This window comes from Acyrthosiphon pisum, chromosome A1 (genome assembly GCF_005508785.2).
Source record: "Acyrthosiphon pisum isolate AL4f chromosome A1, pea_aphid_22Mar2018_4r6ur, whole genome shotgun sequence".
Classification (NCBI taxonomy): domain Eukaryota; kingdom Metazoa; phylum Arthropoda; class Insecta; order Hemiptera; family Aphididae; genus Acyrthosiphon; species Acyrthosiphon pisum.
The window spans coordinates 20,066,251-20,088,440 of record NC_042494.1 but is presented as its reverse complement, the minus strand read 5'-3'; the positions used below and the strand labels follow the sequence as shown (position 1 = coordinate 20,088,440).

Below are 22,190 nucleotides of genomic sequence, written 5' to 3'. Positions count from 1 at the left end.
ATCCCTACAGGCTAAAGCAGTTACTTTACGTATTAAGTACTCAAACATTATAATTTATTATTTCGGCAATTCAGTATTAACTATTATTTCGTATTTATACATTTATATTTTATACTAATATACCATAATATCGTGATACACGGTGCCACTGCCGATATTATATTATAGCATTGATTATACAATCAATAATTATAGTAACCGGTATTTAGCACGTGTCGTTCGTACGCATAATATGTTTGCCGTTCTTGCAGTATTCCTATATATAGTCACATATACATTAAGATATTAAACTTAATGATTAAGCAACATACAACATAAAATATTAATTAATGATCATGTTTAATTTTAGATTTTTGAATAAATTACGCATAGAAACCAGGAAGTTTAGGTACCTATATATTTTTACTCATCAAGTGTATAGTATAAGGTGTATGAGTGGTATATGGCTTTGCACGATTATATGATATTAATTTTATTTTTGTTTGATTATTTTAAAAATTAGAACTTATTTTATTTTTCATTTGGTTCTTCCAATCTTCAATATACATAAATAATATTACTTTTATAATATAATAATAGATACTTTCGATATCTATATACGAGTACAAACATCGATGCGCATATTTAATTTGATTTTATAAACATTTTATCGTCTGAACTATTATAAAATGCTCAATAATGTTTAAATACGTATCTGTAATATGAGAGAAAGCAGTAATAACTAAGGTAATAAGTTTAAAATGTTATGTTTGATATGTTAAATGTGAAATATAAAAAGGAAAAACAATTTGAACTGCGGAGTGTTTGTGTAAAAAGTAATAAAATTATGCTAAAAATTATTTCATCCCCTTTCAAATTTTTTTCTTTATGGCCGTCTTAACGATATTTTTCTCCATATCACGTGTGTGAGTGTATCGTCGCATTTCAAATTAATACACCTACCGTTAACAGAAGCTACTTAACACTGAAACAGTCGAACGCAAATAAATCATTGACGATTTGGATCGCATCGCGTGCGTTTAACCGATGATAGTATATTATAAAGAATTTTGATTCATTATCGAACACACCGTTTTATACGGTATATTATATAAATACTATATAATCATATATTTTTTAAATAAATGTTTGTACGCGTACCAACTAAACAGAGTCACTGAAACGGGCTGGTTTAAAGGACTTTTGATCGCACACGCTTAAGATGGCTATTTTAAAATTTAATACCTACATACATACCTAATATTATTATAACACACACAATCATCATACAGCACCTTACTGCACACCATGTTGGTTCCTTACATGGAAAACTATAACGATACGGATGGTTAACTAAAGTGCTTTGAAAAAATCGTAGTCGTATGTAAAAATATGTAATTAATGTTAAATGTATATTGTATAATGTATATTATAATGCGTTAAATATTATGTAGTTATATTATATTAATTACGGGCTTGCGCACGAGGCATGGAAAAGATAAATATAATAGTCAATAATAATATAATGGATATTCATGTTAATCATAATATTATTATGTTCTATAACAATAGAGTAAACATTCGAAGAGGAGGAAAGAATTAATAACAAATTAAAAATATGTAAATTAGGGTTATTTTGCTAAGCAAATGTGTGTAAGGTTGATGAAAGAATGGACATTTCTAAATATTGTCATTGAAATATTGTTAGATCAGAAAAACCCGTGTCAGTAAATATTCACGAATTATAGATGCAGTTGGTACTATATATCTACTGAACATGGTATACCTATAATTAGTCTTATTGAGTGTAATTTTAAAGTAAAAATAGCCTTTTAGGTATAGTTTTTCAATGTGACGTGACACGCGTAACCATTTTACAACACCATTAACACCATTATCAACGTTAAAATACTGCTTTTGCGTTATATCGAGTCCCAAACTATGCTATAACCCGAGGATATTTCCCTAAATATGATTTTAATACTTCTTAGACGATCGCTTCTTCTTAAGGTCGTTGCAAGTGGTTGTTTTCGAAGTTACTAAACACTATTATAATAATTCATTGCACTAAACTGATTTCATTTAAATATAATTTATACTTTTCACATTGGTATTTGGTAGTTAGATAAAAATTAAACAAAAAAATCAATTTCTAAATAGGATAACCCTGAGTTAACTATTGTTTTTTTTTCAAACTGCAATAATACAGACAATGTTCAAGTAATATAATAGCATGTATCCAGTCACAGCATCCTAATATTGTACTTAGTATATTTTTTTATTAGAGATAGTACCTAATAAGTAATATTACTGATAGAATTTAATCGATCATGACGTTTGCAAGAGGCGAAAGGGGCCAATTAATATAGTCTTTTGCCCTTCTCGGATTTTTTCGAAACATCATTCAAACTGTATTAATATTGTTTACAACAATTTTGTACACGAAACTAATTAATTATATGCAACAGTTCACATGGTCTTAACTATTTATTTAGCTCTTCCATTAACAATTTCTACAGAAAGAACTTTCAGTAAGTACTCTACGTAAAGCATAAACTTGGACGAAAAATTCTATAGGTGATAGGAGGTCACCTATATAACTTGCGTATTATATTATCTGTTCATAAATAGTATGTTAATTTTCATAAGTTCTGATCTGGTTAAAGAAATAATAGAGTTTTAACTGCTACCTCATAAAATAAAACTGTTGATTAGTCATTAAAAAGTTTTTTTAATTTTGATTTACTGTAGTTTTCAGTAAAATTTGTGATAGATACTAATATGTAATAAATATTAATAACAATAGGTGAATTTCAAATTATTTTAGATGTTTTCTGTTAGTTAAAATTACATTCATCTAAAAATATCATAAAAATCTATAGGTAAATATATTGTATAAAAGACTCACACTTTATAATCAAAAATCGATCCCTCCCTTCAAAAATTCCTGATGATATTGTTGTAATAGATGAATTGTTATTGCAACCAAATCAATATCATTAATATGTTATATATTAAAACGTATAAATTTTAGAAAATATGGTTTTCGCCTTCAATTTACAGTATTACAACTTTACTTACATGTTTGTATATGGTATAACAACGTAAAAATAAGGCGCGTAGTTGGAATGCCTACCTAATATTCGATATTTTCATCAGTTCATCATCATTAATCGATGTCCCTAACATAACAGTGTTTATGCAGTGATATAAATTATTAATTAAATCGAATGATGAATAAGACGATATTTTGGAATTGGGAATAAGGATTCATACAAAGTTCGTTATTTTTCAGGAAAGACAATAAACTAACTTTGGAGTTGAGAATAACTCGTATTTGTGCTTTCAAATAAAATAACAACCTATACTCAAATGGTCACGGCAGTGTCACCAGTCGACAAGACAAAATATATTCTACAAAATTTATATATAAACCAAAACCTCCAAAAACAGACTTGGACCCTTTCTAGCAAACACATTTGTATTTATTACCTAATGTTAGGCACTATTTATTTAAACTAAAATACTTTCATATTATATTTTTAAATTTTTTCATTATAAACTGTCACCAAAAAAATTATCTTTTTATTTTTGATGATAAGACTACCGAAATCAATAACAATACCATAAAGTAAAAATATAATACAATAATTAATATACTTTACCTAGTCATAAGTATTGAATATTTTTTTTATAAATTACAATTTTTTCTTTTGGGGAGACGCAATCGGATTGGCCATTCCCATTGGTTCTAAAACTCAGTATAATAAGCTTCTAATAATTAGCAAATGCCCATTTAATAACCCCCCCCCCCCCCCCGACCAACTTATAAAAAAAAATAAAAATTCAGAATGTTTCCATTGAAAAGAAGACACATATTTTCATTTCCATGAAAGAATTAATTTTTGATAGATTTAGTGAGGTCATTTAATCAAATTTGTGTTTTTTGATCTATACAACTTATTATTAATAATTTTAATACAGCCACAATAGTTTATTAACTAAGTCTAAAGAATATACCTATTTTATAACACATATTATATTATATTATAAAATTAATAACATAAAATAATAGGATTAAAAAAAATATGGCAATAATCATTTTGCTTATTTAAAATAAAGAAATTTAAAAAATCAACTGATAGTTGAATATAATATAATAACTAATATTATATTGTTTTTATATTTTATATACCTATATAATAATAACATCATTCATATATATATAAAAAAACAAATATATTTATGTAAATTATTATATTTATTTATTCAAAAATACTAAATTAATATTATGTATAATTGAATAATGTTTCTTATAATTAAACATAATATTTTACACACATTTTAAGTCAAATGTTTAGTCTTACCAAAGATTTTCTTAGAAATTCTGAACATCACGTCTTGTGTTTATTTTTCTAAAATGACAACAATATTTAATTTTGTTGATTTCTCTCTCCCATCACAATGAGTTCATAATAAATATATAAACTCACACTTTTTAGCTCATGTACCTACTTCATTTCACATTAAGGTCACTGGAAAGTGATATTAAACAAGGAGTTAAGTGTAGGCAATCAAAGTGATTTCTCTGTAATAATAATGTGTTTAGACTATAGATACATAGAGTTTAGACCTAGAGTAATATATATATATATATTCGACGAAAACTAATATAAAAACAAGTTTAAATTAATAATACTCTTAAACCAAGTTTTGAATTGGATATTTTTAATTTTTATGAAAATACGTTTGCTAAAAGAGTATATTCATAATTTAATTATTAAATTGATTCTCGGTAGGAATTCAAAATTATAATTTTATAAAAACGTAAATAGTAAATAGTAATAGGTCCATTATCCAATGGATCAATAGTTATTATTTAATATTAGGTACCTATAGTAAAAATGTAGTTTCTAAAAACTCTTGGAGTTGAGGATTGGAGAGAGGCAGTCCAAGATAAAGATAGGTGGCGAAGTGTAGTGATGTATAGTGTATGACAAAAACTCTAAGAGAGTAGTCAAGCCAAAGAAAGAAGAAGAAGATAATTAAAATTAAATTAAATGTATAACTTTTATGAATAATAAATTCTGTTCGAAAAATACGTAATTTGTTAAAAAAAAAATGGACAATATTTTAAATATATTTCAAACCCGTGTCTTAACCTTATAATATGTATCATACAATATACAAATGTAAAAAATAATAAGTTCAATGTTCGATCGTAAAAAAATAGCATTGCGATTTTTATTCAACAATGAATTTATATATTTTGTTTCCACGTCGTTGCCCATGCTCATTGTCAGTTTCATGATAGGTGATAAAAAAATTATTTTGCTAAAATAAAATTATAAAATATCATCCGGTCTCAAGAAAGATATATAGCAACTAGTAACAATTTAATCCATTGAGCATGTTTTGGCGTTTTGCACACCATTTCCCAAATTAATTTAACATTTAAAATGTTTTTAGACTAACTTTTAAAAATTCTTCAGTTATTAAAGTATATATTATTTATCATATATTTTTATTTTTATTTTACGTTTCACAAGTGATCATGATATAGAATTACTCGTAGAATTTTTAGTGTGCATTAAGAATTCTTGAATTATTTTATTTAAATAACTTATGCTAATATATGCTTTATTTTTAATGTAGTAATGAAAACTTTGCTTTAATGTTATACAATATAGCTATACGCCTATACAGACAAAATAAAATCGGAAGATAGTTTTAAATATAAAACTTAAAATATTGACGTTCAATTTTATTTTACACTGCGGAACGTCTATGTCTAAGTATAACCTATAATAATGCTATTGAATATTGATTATAATATATACGATAGTAGTATTTATACGCATAACTTATAGACCAAAGTACCTTACACCTGTAAAATGTAATTATCACGGACATTCGAAAATGTATAACATAATAATAATAACTTTGTTTATTTATTTGGATCAAGAAAAGATTACACTTTTTTTTTTGTTTTTAACTTTAGGTAGGCTTACATCGATTTTATGAAAATAGTTTTATGCGACACGTGAAATGACACGATTTTTCTGATAGACACGCACTGTGTCGTCTAGGGAAATGTTATAATAGCGTTCAAATTATTTTTTATACACATTCCACGAGTGTGATGTATAACAATATTATGTATATTATAAAATTTTACGTCGGTTAATATTACATGGTGTAGAACGTCAAAAGCAAATATAATATTATATTTATTATATATCACACAATGTAGTGGACGAACACGATTTACTGTTTTCATTGTTTACGTGGTACTTCTTACGAGCCTTAAGTACATAATATTATAATGTTGTATGCGAGGGACTTCAGCAAAACGGACTTGTGTAATAGGACAACGACCGCTAAATAATAATGCGATATTTTTTACTCTAAAACGCTATAACGTCGCAATCCCTCCACGTGACACCCCTCTGTTGTGTACGTCAACAAGGAAAAACTGTTCGAAAAACCCAAAACTGAAAAATAATCTATGATCGACGGACAGAAACTAAATGCCCGTGAAGCTATTTTCCTTGTTCGAATATTTTTTGTATGAGTGCAATGGGATGTCAACTTAAGTAGGTATGAAAATATGAATAACAAAACTTTGATCGAAGTCATCTCATTTTTGAAGGGTAACCAATTCTAGTCTAATGATATAATGTCGATGTTACATCTTAGTTAATTCAATAAAAAAGACGTACCTATTTTATTAATATCCACGAGTGTTCAATCATTTTTTAGATTCAGCCATGGATCTATTACACTATGTCACTATAACATTTATAACATATTATGATTTTATACCTAGAGAGAGAAAAATACAATCTGAAAGTTCCTATGTATACTTAGATACAGTATCTATATTATTACCGAGAATATCGTACCTGGCGAGCGCATTATATTATTGAACACGTCGCCGTCATCGTCATTGGTTTGACACAATTGTAGCTTAAACGAATTTTGTGCACATGATCGTACACGGGTTATATGGTTTTCTGTAAGCCTTACAAGTATAATATTATAATTCCCACTGTAACGTGTACGTATATATATATCGTAATTCGTATGTAATATATTATAATATACAAACACGTGATCGCACGGAGCAAGCTACTCTCATATTATAATATATATAGGTACTCATATAAAATGTCCGAAATCTTATTATTGAGTTCGGACGAAATTACGGGTTTGCCGGCATCACGTATCCCATTTGCCGGAAACCCATCCACGTGCACCTATACCGACATGTATTATGGCGTAACATACACCACCTAGAACTAATTTTTGCCCACTTTGATACCGCGATTGCGATCTCTGTGATCTCGATTAAACGTCGTCATCATTGCCGCCGTCTCAGAATCTCAGTATTACAATACCTAGACGTATGTATACAGGATGATTCCAGATTCACCAAACATATCCTCAACCCCGTTTATTTTTATTATAATTTATAGCACCTACATTTATCCAAATTCTGTTTTTTTTGGAATTTTGAAGTTTTTAAGGTCTGAAAGACTATATTTCAAATTCTTAAGATATTTTATACTGTACTTGAGGAGTATCCTGGACTTCTACGGCGTAATATAGAAAAGGGGAGTTCTCATTTGAAAAACAGACATTTGTACCTCCACTTGACACGCCATAAGTAGTAGGTACTTACCTACAAAAAATCTCAAGAATTTGAATATCAGATTAAGAATGACCACGTCATAATCAAAGAAAAAAGGGTGTGAGCATAATTTGTGAATCACTCTGTATATTATATCCAATATTATATAGCTTGGAGTACAACAATCGTCGTGACCGCCTGTAAACCGAACCTAATTGTGTACATTATAAAAATATGTATTCCATACGTTTATCCGTGTTATTGTGTATACCGCGTGCACAACGCGCCATCATTACGACATTAGCCGTTTTTACGGTGTGCGAGTGAAAAAACGGCAGAGAACCCAAAACAAAAACAAAAATTATTCTAATGGCAAAATTACATTATTACATTATTACACGAACAATGGCAACGTATATAATTATATCCGACAAATCGCAATAATATCGCTGGCCGAAACAAAAATATGTACATTTTTTTATTACCTATTATTTTGATTATTAGTATTCACGGACAGACAAAAATTATACGAAGAATAAAAGAAACAATATTCAAACGGCTCTTTCGATGAAAAATAAAAACATAATACTATATTATGCTAAAAGAGAATTAAAATAAAAAATATGGCCGGCGTCATACCTATAAATATCTAAAATTATTGTAACCAATATCTATACAATATATCGCCGTATTCCTAGTAGAAATTTCCTACTTACAATTTATAATAGTAATCGTATTTTATTAAGTCAAAACTCATTTAATATCAAAACTTATTAAACAATCTTTTGCCGTCGTTATTCCGCTGTTTTGTATTACACTGGTAATAGTTTTCTAAACCATTAACACGTGTAGATAGGAATGTACCGGTCGTACCTATACTGCAAATAATAAAATTAAAATGTTGACCAAGCGTCATCCTATATGTGTGGTTGGGAAAATAAGAGAAAACGAGTGCCTATACATATAGTAGTACAACAAGATAATATATTTTTCACGTTCTAAAAAAAAATATTAAGAATATAATGACTTTATTTATTTCATTTTATCATCATCTTGACGTTTCATCGGAAATAAAACAAAATAATTTAAAATAATAACATATAATAACGCGTGGTCTAATTTTTACCTACGGGCTTTCGACCATTTTTTTCATCGTGAATACAAATTGGGTATTCGTTTGAAATTCGTTATGAGGACTGATTGGAATTGGAGAAATAAATAATTTATATAAATAATATATAAGAAAAACAACAACAAATATATAACAAATAACTTTTTTATCGTCTGTATAACAATAAGTTGCTGCGTGCGGTGTATAAAATAAACACACACACACACCCATATATATATTATATATATATATACTTATTCAATATAATATGTATTCATGGCACGTAGGTATATGATACCTATATACTGGACGCGTAATTATATGATATGTTTATTTTTTCTGAATTGTTTTATTAACGGCGCATTGTCTTGCCTACCGTAGACGTTTATTAGAGGCATATTTAAATGTTGAATTAGATTAATTACTTATTTATTCATTCATTGCCAACTACCCCAAAGGCCATAGTCCATACCACCACCCAGGTAATAATATAATGCACCAATTTCGATTTCGTTAAAATTTCTAATGTCTACCTGTATTGTTATGGTAAAAGGCACTAAAAGCAGAAACTACAAAAATTAAATTTTTGAGAAAAGTTTTGTGTTTTGGTTTTTTTCTAAATTAATTAAACATTTCAAGTATATACCTTATTACTGAAATAAATGAGAAATTCAAAGAAGCTATTTATTTTTTCGGATAAACAAATTATGTTTAATGTTTTCTCATAATTAAGAAGTCACTGCTTTTCCCTTTAGTAATGTATCATTACCCACATATTAAATAGTAGTGTGCATTTATGAAATGCAGTATCATTCTATAACTTAGCATTGCTAGTAGAAAGTGGAATGGATACCTAACTTCAGTAATCGAAATAATAATATATTTATGAATGATTATAATTTATAATAATTCTATTATATGTTGTTTTATAAATCGCTTCATAAGAACGAAGCTGAACAACTGTTATGGACTATGGTAGTAGGTATAACTAGAAAAATTGTGCAGTAAAAGCATTGTACGTTCAGGCAATTCCTGACCATGAACGCACTGACTGTGTGTACGCACTACGCATTGTTTTTGACTGATGGAATATTATTGTTGTTTACTTCTAGGAAATATACGATTTTAGGAAATGTTCTGTAGTTGCGACATTTTATAATTTAATTTTCAGGTACTAGATGTCGTTTTTTCAGTATTTTGTCTTGTACAGATAAATTATAATATAATATGCAGAATAATTTAATTTATAATATATCATCAGGATCTCATTTTTAATATTTTTGTATTTATAGTTTATACTGCCTTTAGATACATATATATATACAATGACAGTATACAGTTATAAATAATATTCGTGACCAGGGGTTAAGTGGTTGGGGCGCAGGCAATTTCAGTCTCCCTACTCATGGGATGGCGGTTAAAAATAGCGTCCACACTCCCTCTTAACTAATTATTCCTTTAACTATTCAGAGTTAAAGTGGGTTAAGTATGCTTACAAAATCAATGTTTATACATAACACATACATAAGTCGTTTGACATCACATATAAAATTATATATAGAACATTTAAATGTATATGGAGACACTATTCCCCAATGGAATTTTTTCCTACTTTAAGACGTGTTCGCGACGAGCAGCCAACCGTTTAGAAAGATCAACGCGGTGTGTCGGACGCGACCATAAATCCGCGTGCAATATCTTACAAAACACCGTGTCGGTTACATCCGTACCTTTTTTGTTTTTCGTTCCTATACGTAAAACGAACACTGCAGAAGCTATAGTTATAGCGTTCCGATTGGCGTATACGTAGTTCCCGTTTCTATTACTCGTCCAAATTGAAATCTGAAAACAATTTAACTACCATAATTTACAATATAACTCGACTTTTGAGAAGGAAATAAACTAGGAATAAACTAATAATATACGACGTATTTTACCCCGGCGAAAACCGGTGACATCATCATTTTTCGCGCGCATATTATTATTGCGAACGGCGACAATTTCCTCGGAAAGCGAAAAAAAAAAAATAATAATAATTCGACCTTGCAAGGCCGCCGCCGGGCCAGTGCACTCGTTTGACCCGGCCTACCTACCGTATACACAGGTACAGGTATATACCTGACAACGCTGAAACGTACACACAACGCGCAAGCCGTCCGAACGCGCTGCGCACACGGTGGACCACCTCTACCGCGGCAGCAGCCGACCGCGCGCGCACGACCGTTAATTGCACCGTCGCCGCCCGACGAATTAGCGGCCCGCGAGCGACTACCGCGGTGCACACGACGACGATGCACCAGCCGCGGTCTCCCCGACGACCACGATGCAACTGTTACACCGTTGAATAATATTATGAGTCATTATGATAATATTATAACATAACCGTATAAATTATGCGAGTTTCAGAAAATAAAAATAATTCACGCACGGCCGTCGGCGACGTAAATCGCGTAAAAATTATAGACACCGCGCAGTCCGTCTGCCCGCAATAATAGGTATACGCATATTAATATTTTATTGTATTATAATAATGACGATCCTCCGTAAGTGTACGGTATAGTAATTGTCCTATGTAATGATATCATAAAGATAAGAGGTGCAGTTCTATAATATTATAGCGTGATGTGCGGCATAATATATTGTATGTATAATGTATATAATATGTACCTAGGTTTATAGTGGCACACGCAAGGTGGGTCGTTGTAAATTGCATCCCATTTTTAAATTTTTTATGTTTACATTGTGGCCTGGGTATAATTTTTGAAAATCAATATTTTCCTTCCGTATTTCAGACCTTGAACTGACAATATATAATAACTGTATTAATATTTAAAATATTAGTTTTGCTGTTTATGTTGTTTATGGTTTAAACATGTATCATTCAAAGTTCGGAGATGGTAAACTTAGTGACTGTTAAGAATTTGTATATGAATATACGATAATTCCCACACAACTTTGTCTAAACAAATAATTTTTTTTGTGTGTAGTTGTTTTATTTTTCTGGAATAAAATAATTGATGTATCTCATTCAATCATTGTTCTACTCCTTGTTCCCAGAATTTTCAATAACTTACGAAATTTCCGTATGTTTTAAAAAATACCCGGGCTGCAATTTACGCAGAATATGACTTCACGCAGTAGTTGCTCGCCTTTCTACAGAACCTATAAAAATATATTATATAGTATTATTATTAAATGCGTTATGCGTGGGCACGGGGAAATTCGGACGCGAATTTGTTCGTCTATACCGCGACCGGTTATGCGAAAATAAAACGTGACACGCCCACGACATCCGCACGGGTGACGACAGACCCGAAACGACCGTCCACATAAATTATTATAATATTATGATAATATCTGCGACTGTTTATTTCATACGCCGACGAGTGAGACGACGGTACATATTGTGGATATTCGCGCACATTTACTCCCGGCAAACGGGTTCCTCTAGGTACATAAACGTCTGAAGGCGATGACGAGGAGAGATGACCCATTTGGAGGACCCCCCTCAGACCGATGAGTCTGCTTGCCTACTGAATAATATCGACGAAACAAGATACGCGTGCGGACTCTTCAGTCGTTGCCCAGATATGAGATGTGGTTGTATTTTAATTACACGCGATTTTTTATACATTTGTATACATTCGTCATTAAAATATTATACAGTAAAGTCTCGATAACTCGTAGCTCAATGGCAATAAAAATAAATTCGACTTACGTACTAGCTCTTAGAGTAATGTACCCCAAACACAACTTAAAAACGCTTCAAGGGGCAAGAAAAAAATTCGGTTATCGAGGATCGACTGTATTTTATTACGAGCAACCGATTTTCTTTATAATATTTTGTGCTAGTATATTAATTACCGATACTGATTTTTCTTGCCCATACACCCTCTTCTTCGGAGGTCGCGTGATGGACCGTCACCGCGCTCCAGAAAACATTTCGTATACCTATACATGTATAATATACGAATAAAATTGACACTACAATTATTGTATACCTGTACCGCGTGGCTGTACCACATAAACGTTCGTCACACGTAACATTATCGCTCGTAATAATACATGTATATGGCGTGCTCCAGAAATACAGACCATCACTCGTCGTCGTCGTCATCGATGTCGTGACTATCGTGTGCGGGTATAGGGTAGGTAGGTAGTTGACATTCATCAAAAAAACACGAAGATATTCCCACATTATGCGGTGCGCCGCACTAAAACAGTTTTCCGGAAGTTGAAATGGGTACTTACCTGGTATTCGAGTACATGTTTTTCAGTTATCTTCAAGCACACGACGTAGCTGCACAATAAGATGTTTGTCCAATATAGGTAGTAATGTTTCTATACCTACGCTTGTGATTGCCAATACAAACGATCTTTAAACCTATATTCACACTGTGTTTCACACGGTAAAGTTTAAAAGTAGATCACTAATCTGCCTATAATCAGCATAATATACGATCGCGGTAACAATAACACAGAACAATTATTATTGTTGTGAGCTAAATAGATTTGCATATATTGTTTGAATCCCAAAACACTTTTTTTTATTATTAATGTACGCGCAGGATAAGACCTGTTGTAAGATTTTTTCAAACATTTTTTTTTTAATAAAACTTGTCTGTAATAAATCAAACAGATCTACAAGTAGTGTAAAGACTAAGTAAAAAAAAAAAAAACAAGACTGAGAATATATATTTTTTATCGGCAGTATGACATAAAAAAAACCCATATATCTGTACGTTTATCTCTATACAATTACATTTAACAGTAATCACTACTCACAAGTAATATATTGCCCAGCAATAATATATCTACACATATATAAATATATTTCATATAATTTCTGATAACAAAAAGCGACTGGAAAAAAAATAAACGGAATTATAATTTATGAATGCAAATGCTACAAGATTGTGTAATTAAATAGGTTCAATATAGGCACAATGAAAGTATGTTCTAATGTGCATTTGCTCACATGTTACAATTTTCAACAGCTATAGATAAATCATTTTTTCTTTTTACCATAATGTACAGTTCTGTACGTACTAAGTAGAGTGTGATGATTTCTTGCATGCTTAATAATGAACAGTAAAGTTTCAAGTCAATAAAGTAATTAAAAATTACTAGTTTGTGTACATATTATAAATTATATATATATATATAATATTATACATATACTATAACGGAAATAATACGAAACTGACCTACTACAAAAACATTATTTTTAATTAGTTTTCAGAAAATAATTGTTGTTAAAAATATTTATGTGTTTTATGATATTTTTCATACAAACTTTTATGAATCCATGCATACTAGTTTTCGGTATCATATTATAAAAATGTATTTACCGTGAAATACATTTTTATTCATCTACCATTATCACTGTGGCCGTGGGTTGTAGCGTAAAGTTATATATCGCTAACCAAAAAGAGAAAAATAAGAGATTTTTACTGCACTTTATACGCGATTATACAATTTGAATACATAACGTTATTCTTGAGTTCGTTACATATGCGCAATAAAAGGTTATAAGACGAGCAAGGCTTATTGCTAAATAAAATCCCGTTGATGGTCTTACATGCCATATCTGCAAAGTTAAGTTATATTAAGACTACTAGGAATCGTTTATAATATAATATACGGTTTATATATTATATACGCATTTAGTGCGTTCGTTTACGGGCCATGATGTCAATACTTGTATCGGATAACGTAAAACACCGGGTTATTTTCAAACTTTCATAAGTTACAAATAATAATGTGTACCTAGGAAATTATATTACCCATATTATAAACTAACGAGGAAACAATATAACATAGAGGAAAATACGTCAGGAGGTGAATTTATTTTGAATATTTCATATGAATATATTATTTTTACAGGAACATTGATGCGTACACCGAAATTATCTTAAACACACAACGTTATGACAAGACACCGTAGCCGTCATTATTAAACCGTCTGTACACAGTACACTATCCATTAAATTATATCTATTCGAAATTTGGCAAAAGGAAAACCTACTTTCGCCGTTTGCGTGTACCATTCAGTATTAGAATTTAGAAACCTATATGTACTAAATTAATATATATATATATATATATATATATATATATATATATATATCAAAGGTCAACATTTAGACTTAACCTGCAGCTCATGAAATATAATAATAACATATTTGGGCAGCCTGCAGGTGACCCGCTGCGTACTCTTTATGATGATAATTATTATTCATTAAATTATTATTAGGTACTATATAAGTAATACAACCCAAGCCACATACCTATGGGCTATAACTTTTAAACTCTGAAAACTAGACTTTTGGTGAGTTTGAGTGGACCATGCCTGACTAATGACTACCTATACATTATGTAATACACCAACAATACAGTTTTTCCCTGTGGTCTCCTGCATGTTAATGACTATTGATTTAATATAACGATGATTGTAATAACGTGTGACGTGCGTGCGGTATATATAATAATATTATTAAATATTTAATAGTAATGCTTGGTGTATAAGTATACAACGTATGGATATAGGTACTTACGTATTATATAGGTATAGATCATATTCGTGTACCAGCGTATATATTATATACTATAGGTGTTCCATTTAACGTAAGACATACCCACATTATTTTAAAAACTATTACTATTACTTTTTCAAAAAATATATTTTTACCATTTTTATAGATATACATTTTTTAATTGTTTTACTTTTTTGAATGCCAACATGCATTTTTAAACCCTTGTTTCGAAGTAGAATATTTTTTAGAGTACTTGAATGTATAATGGACGAGTAGTTTATGAGCTAAATATAAGTATTTAAAGTTTAAATGAGCGGGGTGGAGTGGTAGTTACAGACGTACCCTGCAAAATTTTTGTCTACTATTCTGGTCTTATAAACTCTATATTCTTATAACAGTTACCTATAACTATAATAAATTACTTGTCCGAAATTTGTTTTTCAAAGATCTAAATACTCCAAAAAATATATCTTTCTTTGGAATATAGCATTAAAATGTTTTGATATATTGTATCGTTATTCAAAAGAGTAGAAAGCTTAAAAAATGATATGTAATAACTAATAACGATTTCAAATAGTAAAAAATATAATTTTTTTCCAAAAACGTATTATTTGTATAGTAACGGCTACTCGAAAAAATACGTAAAAGAAATATTTTACAAAAACGTTAATGTTTTCTGAAAATATATCATACGAACAGCTCACGAGGTTAAATGGATCACCCCGTATATAATAACAACTATATATAGACGATTAAATGCGCGACGATATATATAATATTATACAATCTTCTCATATAATACATATTATATTATATATAGGTACCTACCTATCTCCACACACACACACACACACACACACACACACACACACACACACACACAAACACAAACATGTATACATACGCACATACATATATATATAATGTGTGATTTTTAACCGAGTGTGTATATATTTGTACAGGTCGCGGCGGTTATTATGGATCTCACATACTTGGTCGTTACCGTATTCGGAATGTGCGTCTTGCGGCCGTGCAGTTCGCTGCCTGTAGCCGCCACCGCCGCCGCTGCTCCTACGCCTACCCCGTCGTCACCGCCGTCGCTGCAGGTCGCCGCCGCTGTACCGGCCAACCACAATGACAAAAGGTCCAGGTCGCTGTTCCAGTCACCGCCGCAGGCTCCGCATCAGTACCATCTCCACGCCGGCGGCGCGGTCGATCTGTACGACGACGTGATGGACGACTTACCGTATTACTTGCAACACCAACACCAACAGCAACCGCACCAGCACCAGCACCAGCAACAGCAACAGCTGTCGCTGCAGGATCCGACCGACGAGGACGAGCTGAGGACCGTCGACGACAGCAACGCCGTCGATCAGGATATGCGGCTATCGAGCCGGGCGCGACCCGCCAAGCCCGACTCGCCCGTGTACTTTATCCGGTTACCACCGCAACCGTACATGTACGTGCCCGGTTACGGTTACGTCAGCCAACCAACCCGGTTGGAACCACCGCCGTTCACGCAGCGGCCGCACTCGCCGTTCCTGAACCTACCACTGAGTTACGTGTCCAACGCTAAGCCCGTGGGAATATACACGCTGCCCCAACAGCACCACAACCAGTACCAGCACCAACAGCAGCAGCAGCATTTGCCGGGCAAGCCGCAGAAACCGAACAGACGTCCGCAACCGTCGTCCACGCCATCGCCACCACCCCCGCCGCCGCCACCGCAGCAACAGCAACCGGACTCGCCGATCTACCATCTAGACAAAGGCCCGTACGTGTTCAACGGCCGCCCGACAGACGTGTTCCTGTTGCAGAGCGCATACGACAATTTGTACTCCGAAGTGCTACAAAACATTTACCCGTAAACGACCGTCACGCAATTTATTATAGACAATAGACACAATATTATTATATAATATTTTGTAATTTATTATTATTTTTATCATAACTTATAATTATTATTTTTAATTATCAATCACGACGCCGACCGTCGTCGTGATCACCAAAAAAGACTATCCGTTCGCGTGATCTTACGAATCAAAAAAATAAAATAATATATTAATTATTTATCTTATAAGAGATGCGGACGTGACCGCTGATGTAAATATACGTACTCGAATGACAACGCGTATTATATTATATTTATTATTATTATTATCTTACATATTATTATGTATTGTTATTATATATTTATTCGAATTTTTGTTTTTATAATTTATTTTTTTTTTGTCTAATATGAGAATTATTTAAAATAATTGTTATACATTTTTAAATATTGTACATAATATTATAATATATAAAAATAGTTAATAATGTCATCTATTTTTCTTGTGTTCACCAATCATCTTCAAAACACTATGCCGGACTATAATACTAGTCCGTACTCCGTGGTTGTTATTATTGTTATTTTGCAAATTCAATAAATTCAATAAATTCAAAAAAAAAAAATAATAATCAGCTTTCACGCATTACACTCAATTGTTGTTGTGGCTTAAACTTCTAATATATCAAGCATGATGAATATAATTATATAGTATGATGCAATACAATTTATATTTATTACCTATCGAAATATTCGAAAAACGATTTAGTATCGAAGTGTAAAATTTATATATTATAATATCAAGGGTTGTCGTCATTAAAAAGTACAAAACTTTACAAACAAAATAACGAGGTAAGTGTTTTTAAATTTATCGTTGTTATAAGTTATAACTCATAATTATTATTACAAGCAGAGCAAAAATAAAAATATTATATTATTAGCGTAGCACGTTAAACGGATCACCACCATACCGCTAGCTGCTGCCCGGTAATTGGTATTTATATGCATAATATGTATTATAAATTATAAAATAATGTAATATTATAATGCACAGCGTTAAATCTGCATCAGTACTTTCCACACGATGCACACGTGTGAAGTGTAGTGTTATATATTATTATTATTATTATAACTTTTCATTCGATTATCGGCATTGTCGTTAAACCCTTTGAGTATTTACATTTTATTTTATAAATTTGCAGTGCACACACACACACACTCGTGGGTGTACGCGCTTTGAACTCACATATTATTATTACTATTACCTATATTATATTCACCGTATCTACCTACCAATAAATTTGCCGTCTGCAATATATTATTGAAAATAGAAATGTGTGTAATTAATTAGAGATCCTTATAAACGTAACAGGATTTAATTTATATACCCGACGAAACGACACGCATTAATCCTTATTCTATACGCGCCGCCGCGGCGGTTTGGTTAAAAAATATATTATATTTTATATATTTTATTCAATCGATCCCCCTGAGAATTGGACGGACACAATACAAATTCTACATCTATTATTATAAGCCACTCGCAGTGAGTTGCCCGCGTTCTGTGGTACATTCTTCTATATGCCGATGAACAATGTACGTTTTATTTTGTTGTTTTTTTTTTCATAAATAACATATATATCATTTCAAATGCGTACATAGTTTTTTACAAAGACTAATTATGTTTCAATTGTTTAATTTATTGCTGATTTGAGAAACGAAGTGAAACCATTAATCCTATTTATGTACACAAACATATTATATGCAATAATGGGTTAAGTATATATACATTACTTATTAGTTATTACTATGTCTGAACTATACTGTATGTATACTATAATATAATATACTATCAGCATACAGCTACATCGCTTATATCATATGTAAATAAAATATTACCATGTCTTCGTTAGTGTTTAACATCCACCAAGGACCAATACATATCCATTCACAGTTTCACACGTTTTATAAATTATATATATGTACAATTATATATAGTTTGTATATGCCTCATAATATATTCTTTATCTTAAGCCTCCATTTTGTACACGCAAACCAGATAAAGTTAAATGCTTAAATGTTTTCGTATACCCTATATTTATAGTATATATTATAGTAGAATGTCGATGTTCAGTGTTAACTTATCTAGTTGGATATCAATCGCCTAAATGTACAATAATTAAGATCGAAGGTCAGACGAAGTCTATAAATTACCCATATAATATGTTGATTGAATAGTTTAATTTTTCATAGTTTGAATTGTGAAAACAATAGTTTAGTGTATTTTAAAAATAATACATACAATAATATAATATACACATAAGCGCAATTTTAACTTTTGACTTGGGGGGGGGGGGGGGTTAATATATTAAAGGCAAGCAGACCATTGCAATATAGCATCTTAAAATTGTATGTCCTATGTTTTTTTTTTTGGGGGGGCTATGGTTAAGTTTGGGGGAGGGGGCTTAGCATATCAATATTATCATTACAATCAAACGAGAATAAAAAATAACTATTAAAAAAATAATATACTATCAACCTATTACTGACTAGGTACTGCCTGTACATCATTTATATTATATGTAAATAATATTACCAAGTTTTCGTTAGGATTTAACATCCTTTGTGGACACTAGCCCATTCACAGTTTCACGCGTGAATAGAGTTATTTATTTATGTCTCATAATGTATCTTTTATCTGAAACCTCCATTTCGACACACAAACCTAAATATAAAGTCAAATCCCACCATTACATACCTAATATTGTGTTGTTTGTATTGTTCGAAATTGTGAAAACAATTTTAAAACAACAATTTACTGTATTTTAAAATTAATACTATATAATAATATTCATATACCAATATTATCATTACAGTTAAACGTGTATAAAAAATACAATTTTTATAATTGAAAAATAATAAATTGGTTTAGTAGTCATTAATTTTTTTGTAATCCCTCTATATATGTTCTATGTAACATAAAATCTATTGTTATTTGTTAGTTAATTAAACTTTAAGCTAACGGCTATTAAAATAATAATTAATTTAATTGAGAACGTAAATTATTGTAATTTTCTGCCTTATAGAATATCATCTATGTGCCTATATATTTACGTAACTATATAATTATCCGAGACTTGACTACCTGAGTATAAAATGTATATTGTATACCTACATAAGCTCAACCTATTCATGCCCTTGAGGACAAATATATAATAATACAATTTTAAAATTTACGACTAATCAAAGTTCGTATGGCGTATAACATAAATCGTATATATTATGACATGATATCCTTCTTAGTTCTTATATTACATCATAGCCGGTGTAAGGTTTTGCTGATCTCAGGACAAACCCATTTGTAGGGACCAAACATTAACTTATTTTGTATTAGTTAACTGTAATTCTATATTTCCATGTACTAAGTCACATGGTACATTTTTAAATAAATAAATAATTAGCAATACCAGTAAGTAATATAGGTAATATAAACAAGATTTTAATGTAGAAAACTTTTTGTGAAAAAAACCAAGCCCAATACCCATTGTCCATATATATATTATATACATTCCTGTTAAGGATTAAAATAAAATAATAAACATAATGGAATGATGTAGGTAAGTTGATTTCCACTTGGGCCAATTCTTTTAGTTAATAATTAGTGGACAATTTTATTTCTATATGATCCGTGCATAATCCATACAGATGCTTGTTATATTTATTATGAATGTATGATGATTGCAAGGGGTATATCGAATGCATCCGAAAAAACAGGTTTTTATATTTTGAAATTTATTAAGCCGTTTATTAGTATTGGTCGGAACCGTTAGAAACCAGTTACCTATAAAGGCACTTGCGAATTCTTTATACTTTTATACTAAAAAAAACACACACACACAACAACAACAACAAGTGTAACATCGCTAATGCTGTTTATTCGACGAGATGACCCACTCAAACAATAATAATATTATTTCCATTTTGCAATTATTGTTACCTATAATATTATTTTGTTTTATAAATTAAATTGCTCATAAATTATTAGTTATTACTCTATATAATACCTATTATATAGGTATTAAATGCATACACATGCATTCATGACCCGTTACAAAATAATATTAGCTGGTATTTGCCAAGTCTTGGCAGTAGACAGTAGTTTTATTATATATAACATGCATCACGTGATCGTAATTAATTTCGTCATTATACACTACAATCGAAGATTAATAAATTTGTTTATTTAGTGCCATTTAGTGTACCCTTGCTACAGTATCGAAATTGATTTCCATATCAGTTAGAAATTTGAATGTTAATTGTGCATACATATTTAAAGATATAAAAAAATTATGTTTGGTTCAATTTTTTTTTTAAATCTTATACATTTAATTACTATCAAGTATCAAGCATTGGTCACTTTGAAAATAGGTAATAAAATCAGTTCGTTTATATAGGATAAAAGTATTAGCCAGTTGACAAATACGACGTTCTAAGGAAATACCAACTAAAAAAAATAGTTTGAAACTATTTTGATAGAAAACTGTATTGGAAATCGGGCCAAGTGGATACATAATTTATTATGTACACTACTCCACTGCCTCGTATCTATTAATTATAGTAAAAAAATATTGCGTGTTTCAATTTCTCAAACTTGAGTCATTTTACTGGTTGATTGAAATATTGAATCCACTAAAAGTTATATACTATTTATATTTCATTTGAGACAATATATTAATACCTATAATGATACGAACAAAAATATATCTATCAATTTTAATTTTCGATTAAATTTCGAATTGCTGATTGAATAAACAACAATTAGTACAAATCGTGTAAAAAAGAACGATTTAACCGTAAACGGAAAAACACAATTTATCGTATATTATAGTTGTGTATAAACTTTACCTAAATAGTATACATTTAGTAGGTATTTCTTCAATCTATACAATATACGGCATTTTACCTGTCATAGCAGTTATATCAATAATACCCCGTTTTGCGATTCGGTCTTACTACAGCAAATCCTTTAGTGTATTATTTTTGGCCGACGAGGGCAAATCCTTCTTGTCATAAAATATGTCGTACGCGTGTCTGTGCAATATA

At 30.6% G+C, this 22,190-nt stretch overlaps 1 protein-coding gene across 1 annotated transcript in view; it reads left to right on the top strand.

Annotated features, from left to right (window-relative positions):
- Positions 1-17,460, top strand: part of LOC100570295 (ataxin-2 homolog) — a 39,913-nt gene extending 22,453 nt beyond the window's left edge. The window contains exon 2 of the mRNA XM_003242850.4: positions 16,222-17,460. Coding sequence (XP_003242898.1) covers positions 16,237-17,130 — 894 coding nt within the window. The 5' untranslated portion in view covers positions 16,222-16,236 and the 3' untranslated portion in view covers positions 17,131-17,460. The remainder of the gene's footprint in view (positions 1-16,221) is intronic.
- The last annotated feature ends 4,730 nt before the right edge of the window (positions 17,461-22,190 follow it).